The following is a 14,819-nucleotide window of genomic DNA, read 5'->3' on the forward strand; positions in this document are numbered from 1 at the left end:
ATTCATATGGTAAAAATGTCAAACAAAATTGAATACTATTTTTCAAGATCGATCTCAGCCAGTCAAAACAAAAACTTATTTCATAAGATTTGTTTAACAAGATAAAAACAATTTATATCAATGGTATTACAATCATGCAGGAAATAGGCTTACAATTTTGTAATAAACAATGTAAATGTTACTCACTAATGGTAATTTTTTTTTTTTTTTTTTTTTTTTTTTTTTTTTTTTTTTTTTTACTATAGGCTAGAAGTTATAGGTTTCCTATATCTCAGCTTGTAATACCTCAGTTATCAACCAATACAAAGGCAATCTGTGATTAAGCAAACTGTAACACTGGCCTCTAGACAGTTTCATGGAGATTTGTATTGAATGATCTCATTTCATTATCACAGCTTTCACACATAGGCCTATCTACAAAATTAAGGTCGCCGACTATCTAACAGCCACTTTCTTTAAACTGGCATACATCAACCCATCCAAGCAATACTATGAATAAAACTAAATACAGACAGGGACAATAGTTAGAGAACAAAGTGGTACATTCTAAAATAAATATCCATACATACTGTATCACTCAATCATGCAATGATAGCACATCCTCTCTCTCTCTCTCTTTCCACATTCTCTTTATCTTTCTCTCTCTTTCTTTTCCCTTCTATTTTTCCTATTTTTTTTTCTTTCTCCCATTCTCGCTCCCTCTATAAAAAACAAACCCTATACTTTCTCAATTGCTTTCTCCATAAAGAGACTTATACATCGTTCTTTGATTGTCTTTAAAGGCAATACAACTACCGTATTATTGGTATTCTTTTCAATTTCCATTATGTTCATTCTAAAATATCCCTTTGTCAGAAAAGTAAAGGAAACATGTGTTACAAAATTTGAATCCTTTAAACTCGAAAGTCAATTTACATAATTATGCATCCGTACTGTTCTTTGCACAAATTATTCAATTGGAAAACAAATTAATTTAAATAACGAAAGTACTGTGATTTATTAAAAGCATCATTTCAATTTCATGCAAAATACATTATAATTTCCGTCAATTTATTAATACATGCATCTTCCAACAACAAAAAATCAATTATCATCTTGACAAATATCTTCAATAAGGCAATAAAGACAGCAAAACACTAAGCTTATGGTTTGAAAGGGAGATTCTGTAACTGAGTTTCACACTGGTTGAAGGCTGTAAGTGGGCAACCAGGAGACCGACAACTTTAGGTCCTCCCCAAGGGACTTGGCAACAAGGATTACTGCCTTAAAAAATTGCAGTAGCACATCAAATTGGTTTTGAACCCCTCATCTTTAACATCAAATACATGTATATCTCATCCTTTAATGTATCTGAATATCTTCCTCCATATTTGGTATCAACTTTGAAATTTGGCCTCTGTAAAAATAGATGTGTGCTTGAGACATTCTGACTCAAGAGGCTCACAGCATATACTTTGTTAATTGAACTCTGCTGTCCAAGTATGTTGTGCACTATAATTATCAGCATGGACTGTACAGGGTGTCTAAAAAAAATGCTGAGATATTTAGATCGGCAACATCTTAAAAAGTATTCAGCTATTCTCAATGAGATTTTTTTGGTAATATTGTGGTCATAACCCTTTTTCAGTTATGGAATATGCAGAAGATCAAAGTGAGGGGCAAGGTCGAAAGTGAAAAGATTCAAAATGAACTGCTCTTGTTCAACTGTGCACATATATTTATGCACAAACATTATATTCCTATTGATACTGGAAGTACAATAGAGATGACTATGAACATTTATCTCTGACATGTTTAGCTTAATTTCTACAACTTTCAAAAAGTGATGCATTAAGTTCCGTCATTAGATATTTGTTGAGATAACAAAATAATAGCATAAATAAGACTGACTTTATAAATGTAATAAAATGCTTTCAGCACTACCTGCGGTTCTAAAGGCATAACAATCACAAAAGCAGTAATCATGCACGTGTCCATGTACATTAGTTACATCAACTTACATGCACATCATAAGGCATACAGGTTGTTGTCAACTGCAGAATATAAATGTAATTCAAATGTGTTTATTTGACAAATTAAAAAGACTGATAACACGAAACAGGATAAACCATAATGTACAAAGTCTTGCACGTAGAAGGGTCGTGAAGGTACCTTCACATTATCGGTCTGTTTAGGTTCGCATTGGTATTGGCATTGGGGATAATATCCAGGAAAAAGATAGACAAAATGTCTAATATTCCAACTGTTGATTTCTGTCCTGCATTATATTTTTACTTTCACAGAAAAATATGATTATCAATCTGAAATTTGAATCAAAGACGTTATGGCACTTAGCCCTATAACTTATATATATCTTTTAGCTCATATATATTATCATATATACATCAAACTTTTATTACAAATGCAGAAAATTGCATTCTCCAATCTACCTACATGTATTAACAGGATACAATACCAATATAGACTAATACCACAAGCAGGATGGCTGCTAGTCTCAAGGTAAAAAAGGTTGAAGGAAGAAGAAGAAGCAGAAGGAACTCCATATCCATAATTCCCTCAGAGAACCAAGCTGTCACGGATTGGCAACATTAAAAGTGCTGATCTATCCACTTTAACAAATAACCATCTCATTAACCGAAAGCATCCACTAATGCAGTAACTTTAGAAGAAGAAAATGAAAACACTACACATTTATCTCATTGCGAAAAAGAATATTGCTCTACTCTGCTTTGGAAGTACAAGAACAAATGCCTAAATTTTCTCCCCTAACATGATGCAATCATTCCTCTACTCCTCCACCATCAAGCGCTCCAGCTTTCCAGCTGCAAATGCTTGATCTGTGTAAAAGTAGAACGTTCAGCTCATGGCTCAGGCTCTAGTACCACCGCTTCACTGCTTCTCTCGAGGCAAATGTATGCTAATCTTTCTTTCTAAGCAAAGAATCTTCCAACTCTTTGGTTGAAGGTTAATATGCTTCCATGTTGTGAACATCTATGCGACCATCATCCTCATGAAGCACACACATCTATTTTCCCTTAGAACTTAGAACAGGATCTCATCCTTCTTCGCAGGTTTCCTACACGCCCAGCTACGCTCTTCTTTCTTCCCAAGCAAAAAATCTTACATACCGGTAACCTTGGTTGAAGTTTAATGTGCTTACATGTTGTGAACATCTATACAATCATAATCCTCATGAAGCCCATACATGTCTCATCCTTCTTAGCAGCTTTCCTACAAGCGCAGCTACGCTCTTCTTTCTTCCCAAGCAAAAATGTTTAACATAACCTTGGTTGGAGTTGAATATGCTTACATGTTGTGAAGTTGAACATCTATGCAACCATCATCCTCATGGAGCCCAGACATATATCATCCTTCTTAGCAGCTTTCCTACAAGCACAGCTGTACTCTACTTTCTTCCCAAGCAAAGAATCTTACATTACTTTGGTTGAAAGGTGATGCTTACATATGGCTACTCCAATGTAATCATCCTCATGAAGCGATTATACCTGATTTTTCCCAGAAGTGTGGATCTTCAGGAGCTCGTCCATCTTCACCATCTTCCTGAAAGCAAAGCTACACTATTCTTCCTTTCTAAGCAAAGAATCAAAGAATACTTTGTTTGAAAGTTTGACAGGCTAGCATTCTGCCATTTCTGCATGTACATGAATATTCCTGGAGCACATTGCTATCTCATTTCTTCCAGAAGTTTGGATTTTGCGAGAGTTTTCTCTGGAAGTTTTCGTACCACTTGGTGAGGACGTCAGTCGGGAGGTACTGGACACCGGGCTGTGGGGTCATCTGAGCTTGGGTGATGCTGAAAGACGAGGCATAGTTGTAAAAGTTCTCCAACATCTTCTGGGTGAATTGCACAAAGGATTCAACATTAGACGCCTGTTCAAAAATGAAGAAAGAAAGAAAAGAAAAGAGAAGGGGTTTAAAATGACAGAGCAGGTACTATGAACTGATACATGAAAGATGGTGGATAGAAGGGGGAAAAAGGGATCACAGATTTACAGAATAGATAAAAGTGTATAGCAGTGTTAAATAGAGGAACAGCCACAGTTGGAAAAATAGAAAATGGCCTCAAAGAAATCAAACAGAGACAGAGGGAGAGAGAGCAAGACAGCAAAAGGACATGACATGTACAAAACAAGAGAGAATATAGAAGAGCACATAGACTGACAAAATGAGTCATATTAAAGGAAATAGAAAGAGAAAAAAATACAGAAAAGGGATTTGAAACATTAATGCACATTGTTGTGGTAGATTCTGCAAGAAGGAGAAGAAGTTTTTTACCCAAGGTAACCTCATCAGTATTAATACTGTTCATCCAGAGGGCATTGCAATCACTACCCTAGCTTTAGAAGAAAGAGATCTACATGTATGCCATAACTTGTTATGCTCATTGACCTCTTAAGATTGCCATGTTCCAAACATTTACATACACTAGAAATATAATAATCTTAGTTCCTTTTATTTGTATGATAGTGTTTCATTCCTTTCAATCAGGGCAAGTGAGTGTCCATTTCAGCTAAAAACTTAAATTTCTATGCGCTGTGTCTGTATTTTATCTCATCATCCTAAAAAGAAGTTACAAATCTATGGCATCATCAGTATCTTCATACATTTGGCCAGTAATACCAGTTTGTTTTACCTGCAGACCCTGAAATTTGACCCACAAATAGTGGATCCCCCATATACATTATACTCTACTGTAAACGGTGTTGTTTATACTTTGTTGCACTGAGTGACCACAAAACATATTCGCAGGTTCTTAAATACGCGTTGCACGCAATTCAGCCCGTTCAAAACATTCATAAGAAGCTTATTCATTTTCACGAGTACTACAATTCGGGCTTGCCAGTCTTAGCGCAAAATCTGTGAAAATGAATGTATCGCAAATATTTTTACTTTTACAGTATACAATTTAACCCTTAAAAAAAGCCTGAAACTAATAACCACCATTTAAAAATGATATTAGGCCAGAATATGGTATATACATACTTGGGTATTTGCTGCTGGTGTCTGTTGCTTCAACTCTGCCAGTGGCTCAACAGCGATACCTATATGAGCAGAAGTGGAGGGAAGCTGCGAATTACTCTGCTGTGCATGCATGAAGAAGTTGTTGGATGTTGATTGGACTGGAAGAAGATGAGACGAGAAGATAGGCATGTTTAGAGAGGAAACCAAATTTGGGAAGATTGATTAATATATTAGTTTCGTTACTGAAGCATTGCCCACTAAAAAAAATAAAAAATTAAAAAGGTTTAACCCTTAACTACCACTAAGTATTTGTCATATAATGTTAAAGAAGAGGTTTTGATCATAATAAATTTTCTAATTGTTATGTCTTTCAGGGTGATATGAGACTACAATTCACCCTGCATAAGCCAAAGCTGTTGGGGCTGCAACTAATAGTGTGACTTATGCAAAATTGTTCATGGAAAATATAAACAACGCAGGCTTTTGCATAGTTCGGTAAATAATTTGTTTGTATCCATCTTCGGTGAAGAATTTGTCTTGTGCAACTTCGAGTTAATATAAAGTGGAGATAGCTGTATTGCCCTAGACAGAACCATATGGCCTGAGTTTCCAACTTGTGCATGTAAAATCAACCTGCGTTGGACTGTACTGAAAAATTACACTTTCTGGGTGATCAGAAGATGCTAATTATCTAGCTTTACACAACTGCTTTATACTGGACCTCTGTTTCTGAGTTGACTTGTCATGAATTTTGATTTAGTCTAGTTTGTGTCTCACTTAGCTCAAAGTCTTCAGTCTGTCTTAGTTTGAGACCAGTACTGGTCCCGAGCCACAGCACCATCTCTGTAACTCACTATTTTTCAGTCCCGATATCTTGAAAATGACACTGGGTTTCTCATTCGAGATGTATCCCAGGTTATGCCATGTCAGACTGCTGGGGCTGGGCTGGCCGAAGTGGACCGCCGCTCCGGTACCCTCTGGGAAGGCTGTAGCACCGGTGAGGAAGATGATCACGTGGTTGATGTCAGCAGCATTATCGAGGTTGAAGATGAAGTGAGTCGCGTCAACCTGCTGGGGCTCCCCTTGCACCTGCAAGAGAAATTCAAATATGAAAAATTGCAACAAAATGGATGTAAATCCAAATTCAGTACCTCTCTCAGATATCCAAGTACATTCTAAAAGAATGTACTGGTACTTACAGTGTATAGACCTACCCTTGGCCTATCTTTCAGAAATATTTGACTCTAATGCTCAACTTGAATCCTCAGGGATTGTTGACCCTACTTTCGCTCATGCTGATGCAACTATTGTTCTGAAATTAACCCTAGACACAGGTATACATGTATAGGGTTGGGTTAGGGGGCAACTGGTCTTTAGGTTAGTATTAGTGTAAGGGCTAGGGGTACGTACAAACTACATTGTTGGATCATGGTTGAATCAAGATATTGACGAAGAGCAAAACCAATATTGAAAAAGCCAGTGACAATTCCTAGTCTTTTGCCACTGCTTAAAAGAAACTAAAACCTTCATACTAAGTTACTTTTATTGTAAATTTTAAGATATTTGAAAAATATCAGTGAAAATTTGAACAAAATCGGGCAAGGAATAAGGAAGTTAGAGCTTTTTGAAATGACTAGTCACTAGAGGGCGGTATTCAATTTGATGACATCATCTGTGGACAACTCTCCATGTCTTTTGTACATCAAATTTCATGTTTTTCCTTCTTTCTTGTGATTGAGATAATCTACTCCCCTGAATGCAAGATATAGACTGCAAAATGATATTCTACTTCACATGTTAAGAAGTCGGATCAAGAACACAAATAAATACGAAGAAAACAACAAAATTGTGAAATTTTATGTACAAAAGGCATGGAGAGTTGTTCACAGATGATGTCATCGAATTGAATACCGCCCTCTAGTGACTAGTCATTTAAAAAAGCTCTATCTTTCTTATTCCTTGCCCGATTTTGTTCAAATTTTCACTGATTTTATTCAAATCTTTAAAACTTTACAATAAAAGTAACTTAGCATGAAGGTTTTGGTTTCCTTTAAACTTGTCATACATATGAAAGAATACCTGCACAATTTCAGCTTTTTGAGTTTATGGGCAGCTGAACTACAAATAATCACTTTCATAGTCATGCTTATTTGTAGACATTTTTCTTTCTTGGCATCCTAAGTTCTACTAGAGTGAACTTGGCATTGCCTGGCAATAAGGTTCCAAGTACCTGTATTGAATTTAGGCCAACCTATAAATTGAAAATTTGTCCACATATCCTTTTCCTAAACTGAGAAGATAAAATTGCTTTACTTTACGGATTCAATTAATGTAATTCGAGGTTGAAGACCTATCCAAAATTGAAAAAATGTGCGCAAGCAACAAGATGGTAATAAATGCTTAGAAAACCAAGAGCACGCTTTTAAGTACCCATCAGAAATTACGTCGCTTGGACATTAAAGATTTGAAACTAGAGATAAATGGTCAGATGATAGAAAGTACTACAAGTTATAGACTTCTAGGAGTAGAGATAGCCCAACATTAAAGCTATACAAAACAGGTCAACAAGCTTCATAGATTGCTATGCTTCCTCCTAGCTAAATTCAGGAAGATCAAACCTCTTCTCCCAACAGATGCCAGAATAAAATTCTGTCATGCTCACATCTTGTCTAACTGCGGCTCCTGCAATTTCATATGAGGCAGTTCAAATCTAGACAAACTGCTTAAGGTGCAGAAAAGAACCGCTAGAATGATATTCGATGAACCATGTAGATCTCCTTCGAAACCACTCTTTGATCAACTAAAATGGATGCCAATAAATGATTGTATTGCATTCAGGATATCAACTATGGTATATAAGTCCCTGAACGATCTAACCCCAAAATACATGGCATACCCATTTCATTATGTACATGAAACACATAGTAGAAACACAAGAAGTGCATCCTCTTGCAAATTGTACCTTCCCCCTGGCCACCACCTCAAAAATTTTGAGAAATATTTCAGCTACTCGGCAGGTAGAGAATGAAACTGCTTACCCGAGAATGTCAGATTATCCCTGGTCTTAACAACATTCAAAAGTTCATATCAGAGATGGTATGACAGCCAATAAAAACAACAAACACTGCTATGCCCTACAACTAGATAGATAAGACGTGTTATCTTATTCTCATCTTTGATCTAATGTGCCCCCCCCCCCCTCCGAAGTGCTATACGAGGCATTATACACAAAACACATTTCATCTTATCATCAAAATTTGCAATCTAATAATTTTTAAATTCACAAATGTTATTTAATTTGGTATCATTCACAAAATGTACCCAGACTCATATGTGATTTCGTATTGCCTTCTGATGTAATATTTTTTCGAATAACGGAATCTTTATTATATAAATCCTATCATCTATATTGTATTTTATGCTTTTGTGTTTTATAATTTACACAGTTTTTGCTATTTTTGTTTTTTGGAAAAAATATGTGATAATTTTGTTATCCCAGAGTAAAGGAGGGGGTAATCGACCAGCACCAGTTTTAGGCCGATCCGTTGGATGCATGGTAAAATCCCTTTAAAATACATCGCATAACAGCATATCACATATCCCACACATACCATACCATGCCAGAGTCACTGAAGAACCACATTTGCAATGGAAAGTATATCCTAAAATATCACATTTTAGCGATGTAATCGGCGGTCCTGCTACTCGAATCTGAAAAATCAAGTATCTTACGCATTTCTGTAAGAAATATGGGTACCATAAAATGAGCTTTACATCAAGTATTTTTCAGATTTAGAGCCTGATTTTGTGTTAGTCGCAAGCTCAAAAGTATCTCACCACATGTATTAAATCAATGCAGCCGGACACCGCAACGCACACACGAAAGCTCTGTCTAATTTAGATTCCAATTTCCGATCACCGCAGTACTTGTTTTCGGCCTGGCGAGCTCCGGGGAGCTCCGGCGGGGGATACCTGCTCCGACCGGTAGTGCTATAGATCAGCGCGGAAACGCACGGTGCGCGTGCGCGCTTCCTGTTGACTTTGTTCATGAGGCCAAAAACTGGTTCGCTATGCCGATAACTGCCTCCGAAACAGTGAAAATTGAAATAAATATTGTCATGGCAATTCGTGATTTTTTTCTGGGATTCTTTTTTTGTTTAAATAATGATCATATTTGCTTCATGATTTGAACAAGAAATGATAATAAATAGGAAGGGTCCAAACAATAGGATTTTGTCTTAAGTGGCCGAAAACCCCCTCCTTTACTCTATTTACTTAATTTAATAGTTTATAATTTTCTTATTATATTATGCATGTATTTCTTATCAGCCAAATATCAATTATGAATCTCATTGTAATCAATTAATGTATAATTCTTTTCAGTATGTTGTAAACTATTTTCATACGTATTGTTTAATGCTACGTGTGTTAAATAATAATAATAATAATACATATGATTTATAAGGCGCCAAATCCACTTGACAGTCAAATGCTCAAGGCGCAGCTTGTGCAAAAGATGAAATACATACTTGATACATTTATACAAAGTGCGATAAGAAAGGTACAGACATGAAAGGTAATGGTAATCAATTATAAGCTAAATTAAACAGATATTTCTTAAGATTGTTTTTTAACACCTCAGCAGAACTGCTATTCTTAACCCATTGAGGGAGAGTATTCCATAACGAAGGCCCAGCATGAGCGAAGGTTCGTTCCCCCCACTTTGTTTTAACCCTAGGAGTAACAAGTAAGCCAGAGTTTTGAGAACGTAGCTGTCTAGAAGGAAAGTAATGCTTAATCAAGCCGATGTTATACTGCGGAGCAGAGCCATGTATACAGTGAAATAATAGCAAAATAATCTTGAAAACAACACGTTTTTCTACGGGCAACCAATGGAGTGATTTGAGGACTGGTGTGATGTGACTGTACTTGTTGGACAGGGTCACGACACGAGCAGCAGCATTCTGTAATCTTTGTAATTTTGCGAGTAGGTTGTGAGGCGAACTAAACAAAAGGCCATTACCAAAATCCAAGCGAGAAGAAATCAAAGCATGAGTAATTTTCTCGGTGGCACCACGGTTAAGATATTTACGAATAAAACCCAAATTGCGTAACTGATAACGTACTGATTTTGAGACATATTGAATTTGAGTAGACATTTTCATGTTTGAGTCGAGAAACACACCAAGGTTGCGACATACATTAGATAGGGTAATTTCATGTCCAGCAAGAGTAATTGAAGTGATGGAAGAAATCTTCTCTAACTGAGTCTCAGAACCATACATTATAAATTCGCATTTGGCGAGATTTAATTTCAGTGAATGTGAGTTTAACCAATTATGAACATCTTGTACACAAGTCTCAATGTTATGGATAGCGCTGGCTGCATTGCTCTGATTGGGTTTGAAAGAAGTATATATTTGAATATCATCAGCATAAACATGATAAGAGAGAGAATGGCGATGAAAAATACTCTTCAAACCCGTTAAATATAACGAAAAAAGCGTGGGCCCGCCCACAGAGCCTTGTGGAACTCCGCATGTAAGTGGTACAAAATCTGAAAGGTAGCCGTTTATCAAGACAGCTTGAGAATGGCATAACAGGTATGATTTAAACCATTCCAGGGCTTGACCTTTAATACCGAGTGACATGAGGGTATTCACCAGAACAGTGTGGTTAACAGTGTCAAAGGCGGAAGACAAATCAAGGAGTACCATAGCAGTTACTTTTCCGCCATCCATCTCCTGGAGTATAAAGTTGGATACATTAACAAGGAGGGTTTCTACACTGTGGTGGGGACGGTATGCAGATTGAAATGGGTCAAGGAGGTCATTATCGAGACAGTAATCATTTAATCTAGAGAACACCACCCTCTCAAGTATTTTAAATAAAAACGGGAGATTAGAAACTGGACGGTAATTACTTAGTAATTCAGAATCAAGATTGGGTTTCTTCAGTAAAGGAAGAATGTGTGCCGTTTTAAGAACAGAAGGTACGCATGCCTGAACAATACTTAAGTTGACAATCTGTGAGATAACAGATGCAAATGAAGAGGAGCAATCCTTAACGAGAACAGTATAGACAGGGTCTAGTTTACACGACTTAGCTGGCAATCTATGAAGCAGTGATTGTATCTCATCGGAGGTGGTAGGTTGAATTGTCTCGAGGGATGCTGACGTGACAGGATCAGGTGGAGTTAAGTCAGGAGTGAGACTGTCCTGGATCTTCTGAACCTTGGAGCGGAAGAACTGAATAAATCTTTGAGCCAGTTCTTTACTACCAGAATGTCTTGGAAGTGGAGAGTTCTGTTTCCGATTCAAGAGACGATTGGCCGTAGAGAAGAGTTTCTTAGAGTCATGTCCACATTTATCGATTAGCCCGACAAAGTACGAACGTTTGGCTCGTTCGACGAGAGAGTTCGTGAAATCTCGTTGCGCACGGAACATCTCTTTGTCAATGTGAAGCTTGCCGTTAGATCGCCATCTCCGCTCAAGCTGCCTACGTTTACGTTTCTCAGCAGTAATCTCCCCGTTGTACCAGGGATTGTCCTGACGGTCTCGAACCTTGCGGATCTTGGCAGGAGCGTGAATATCGAGGAGCGAAGAAAGAATGGTGTTGTAGCGACTAGTAGCTGTGTTGACACTCTCTGACGTTAAGGGCATAATGTCGCTCTCAGCAACATCCTTCGCGAAGGCTATCCTGTTTATGTCTTTAATATTACGGGAAGCAAATGTTCTGTCGCTGCGTGCAGGCTTAGTGAAGCGAAGTACACAAGTGATAGCAGCATGATCTGATATACCTGGAACGATACTTGGCTTCGAAATTGACAAATTGTCTGAATTGCGAACCAGAACGACGTCCAGAATGTGACCTTTGTCGTGAGTCGGAGATGTAACCAATTGGGATAGGCCATGACTGTTAATAAGGTCCACAAACCTGAGTGTATGCTGGGATGAAGTGTTATCTAGATGGATGTTTAAATCTCCGGTGATCAAAAGTGGGTATGGTTTGCACAACCTCTCATCAAGAAGCGCAGAGAAGTCGATAAGAAACTGAGTGAAAGACTGGTATCCTGGTGGTCTGTATATGACTATAATGTCAACCTGTGTAGAGCCGCCAGATACAGTTCCAGACATTGATTCAAATGTTTCGAATTTACCTGTTGGACTAATATCGACGTGGAGACTGTCCCTGTAGAGAAAGCCGACCCCGCCGCCACGTTTAGCAGCTCTGGGATGGTGCTTGAACAGATAACCACGAGGGCAAAGATCAGCAATCACTGCATCGTCTGATGCAGTTAGCCAAGTTTCGCAAACACATGTAAAATCTAAACTATGGTCAATAATAAATTCCTCTAATAAGGTAGATTTATTACGAACAGAACGGCAATTCAACATACCAAGTTTGAGGTTGTTACTAAAAGGATCACGGCCCCCCTTCATACCTCGATGTGTCTTCCGCCCTATGTCATGTCTGTTAATACCTAAAGACATAATCAACATAATTCCTCATTCTGTTCACGCCACAGTAGCGAGCATGAACGCGAAGTGAAGTGTTTTGCTGTCATACTTGTATGATATAGAATACCTTGTACTGTTATCGTTATCCGAGGAGGCCGAGTTATGTGTGACAGGGCCTGGGTTCGGATTCACATCGCCAGATAACAATATCAAAATCTGAAAAGTGGATACACTGTTAGCGTATAACTGTACTGGAGCACAAAAATGTTTTCCCTTCAATTTCAACTTCAACGAATATGCATCAGGTCTAGCTTCTAAATACATGTAGGGAACATTTTGTACATGTGGATCAGAAACCAGATCAGAAGCATGACACCATTGTTGCATTACATGACACTTACAGTACAACATGACCACACAGCACACAAAAGCTACTGAAGTGGTGAGATTCATTGTAATAGTACAGGTCTATTCAAAGCAAACAAAGAAAGAAAGTCAGCACAGACTTTACGCATGAGTGAACAAACCAACTACACTATGACATGTGTATAACATGGCTTCTACTGTGTACTGTATGTGTGAGTACAACCTCAAGCAATCTCGAAAACTTCACAGAATAAGTACATCAAAAATACTGACCTAAATGCTTCCAAATTTGACTAGTAATATCCAGGATATAAGTACAATGAAATATCAAAAATAGAAATGGAGATGACAAATGAAAACATCAAAATCAGTGATAAATCAGAGAGTAGTGCAGTGTGGGCGGGCAGCCACCAGCGCGCGCAGCCAAAAAAAAAAAAAAAACAAACAAACAAAAAAAAAAAAAAAAAAAAAAAAAAAAAAACTGTATATTCAACTTGCTTTTTATTTATGTACAATGGACCTTGTGGCAGATTAGCCTTGTGCTAAACAAGTTATCCAATAAAGTCTACTACTACTACTACTAATTATATTCATAGCAATGTCAAAAAAAAAGTTAAAACAAAAAACAAACAAGAAAAAAACAGAATTCAATTTATGCAACAAAAAAAGTCCCTACCCTAGGCCTAGGCCTAGCCTAGATCTATGTCTAGAAATTGCACAAGCATGACAAGGAAAAGGCAGTGGCTCATTAAATATATTATGTTATTTGTGACATTTTACATGTTATTTAATGATTTCAGTGTAGCAATCAGGCCTCAATTTCTCCAGGAAATTGACACTGATTTGTTTACTGCTGAGCTGCCAAGTGCCGTTTTGTTCTTGAATTTAGTCAATTCATTCATAATTTCAAGGACATTGACGATATTTATAGCAACACAGATTTCTCAAGAATACGACCTCAGAATAAAATAAAAAGTCGGGTTTACAGTACACTAAACAAATCAATATTTGTTTTCACTTCACACCTTTGTGTGCGGCTGCTCGCTTTCCCATCCATCCAAGAATACAACAATTAAGACATGTGCCCACCCGTACAGATTCGTGTCTTCTTCTGCGGCCCTTTCGACACAAAAACCCTTAAAACACAAAATTAAACAAAGATACTATGATATCGAGCATTCCATCACTTACCAACCTCCCAGCTACTAGACAAGCAAACATAATGACCGACTTTTCCCAAAAATTTATGTTGAAAATGGTGAAAATTGATGGCTCGTCGGCGAGTCACTTTTTGGATCTGGAAAAAAAGTTGTACAAATGACTAGTCTTTCGTCCAGACTGCGTGAGCACTATTTTTTTGGCCCTCGAAAATTTGATAAATCGCACCCCCCCCCCCCCCCCCCTTGAGCGCCAGGGGAGGGGCCCCATCTCCCCAAAAAAGTTTAATTAACGTGTTTTTAACTGTATTTTTTTTCAGGGAAGGCCCGGGCCCCCTCGCTGGATCCACCACTGCCTGTCCTAGAGGGAGGTTGCCCTGAGAGAGAGAGAGAGAGATAGGGGGGGGGGGGGGGAGTAGTTGTCGTAGAAGGTGGTTATCCTAGGGGTGCTATTACAAATAATCATGTTTTGTGTGTAATTTGGTTTTTACAAACATGTATCAATCAGATATGATTATTCAGGCCTATACGTTAATTTTGCAAACGAGTATTATTTTTGTAACTGTTCTGTATAAATGTTATAATCGATGTAAATATGTTCATTCAGGGCCCCATGGAAGACCACTACTTGCTGGTGAATGGGCTACCCTGTCAAAAGATCAGAAATAAATAAATAAATAAATAATAAATACGTCAGGGGACCGACCTTTAACTTCACCATCCTGAAGACGTGTCTCAGTTTTGTACCGGGGTCCACCTGAGCTAGTGTATAGGCGAAGACAGAGAGCTGACCAACAGTAGGTCTACTCACTTTTGCCATATTAGGCTACAACATAAAAAACATTTTAAGGAC

The 14,819-nt window shown here is 37.7% G+C and overlaps 1 protein-coding gene across 1 annotated transcript; it reads right to left on the reverse strand.

The window, feature by feature from the left end:
- Positions 1 to 972: 972 nt before the first annotated feature.
- On the reverse strand, positions 973 to 14,121 carry LOC584788 (protein Hikeshi). Its single transcript, XM_030995011.1, has 4 exons — positions 14,001 to 14,121; positions 5,838 to 6,072; positions 5,005 to 5,141; positions 973 to 3,891 (listed from the first exon to the last, which is right to left on the reverse strand). The coding sequence occupies exons 1-4, from the start codon at positions 14,028 to 14,030 to the stop codon at positions 3,691 to 3,693; spliced, it is 603 nt and encodes a 200-aa protein (XP_030850871.1). The 5' UTR covers positions 14,031 to 14,121; the 3' UTR covers positions 973 to 3,690.
- Between the last annotated feature and the right edge of the window lie 698 nt (positions 14,122 to 14,819).

Source organism: Strongylocentrotus purpuratus, unplaced genomic scaffold, assembly GCF_000002235.5.
Source record: "Strongylocentrotus purpuratus isolate Spur 01 unplaced genomic scaffold, Spur_5.0 spur5_scaffold_21, whole genome shotgun sequence".
In the NCBI taxonomy this organism is placed as follows: Eukaryota; Metazoa; Echinodermata; class Echinoidea; order Camarodonta; family Strongylocentrotidae; genus Strongylocentrotus; species Strongylocentrotus purpuratus.

Coding starts and splice junctions, on each gene's coding strand:
- LOC584788 (XM_030995011.1), bottom strand. CDS start 14,030: ATGTTTGCTTGTCTAGTAGCTGGGAGGTTG. Junction 6,073..14,000: donor GTCTAGTAGCTGGGAGGTTG/GTAAGTGATGGA, acceptor TTTCTCTTGCAG/GTGCAAGGGGAGCCCCAGCA. Junction 3,892..5,004: donor CACCAGCAGCAAATACCCAA/GTATGTATATAC, acceptor ATTTTTGAACAG/GCGTCTAATGTTGAATCCTT.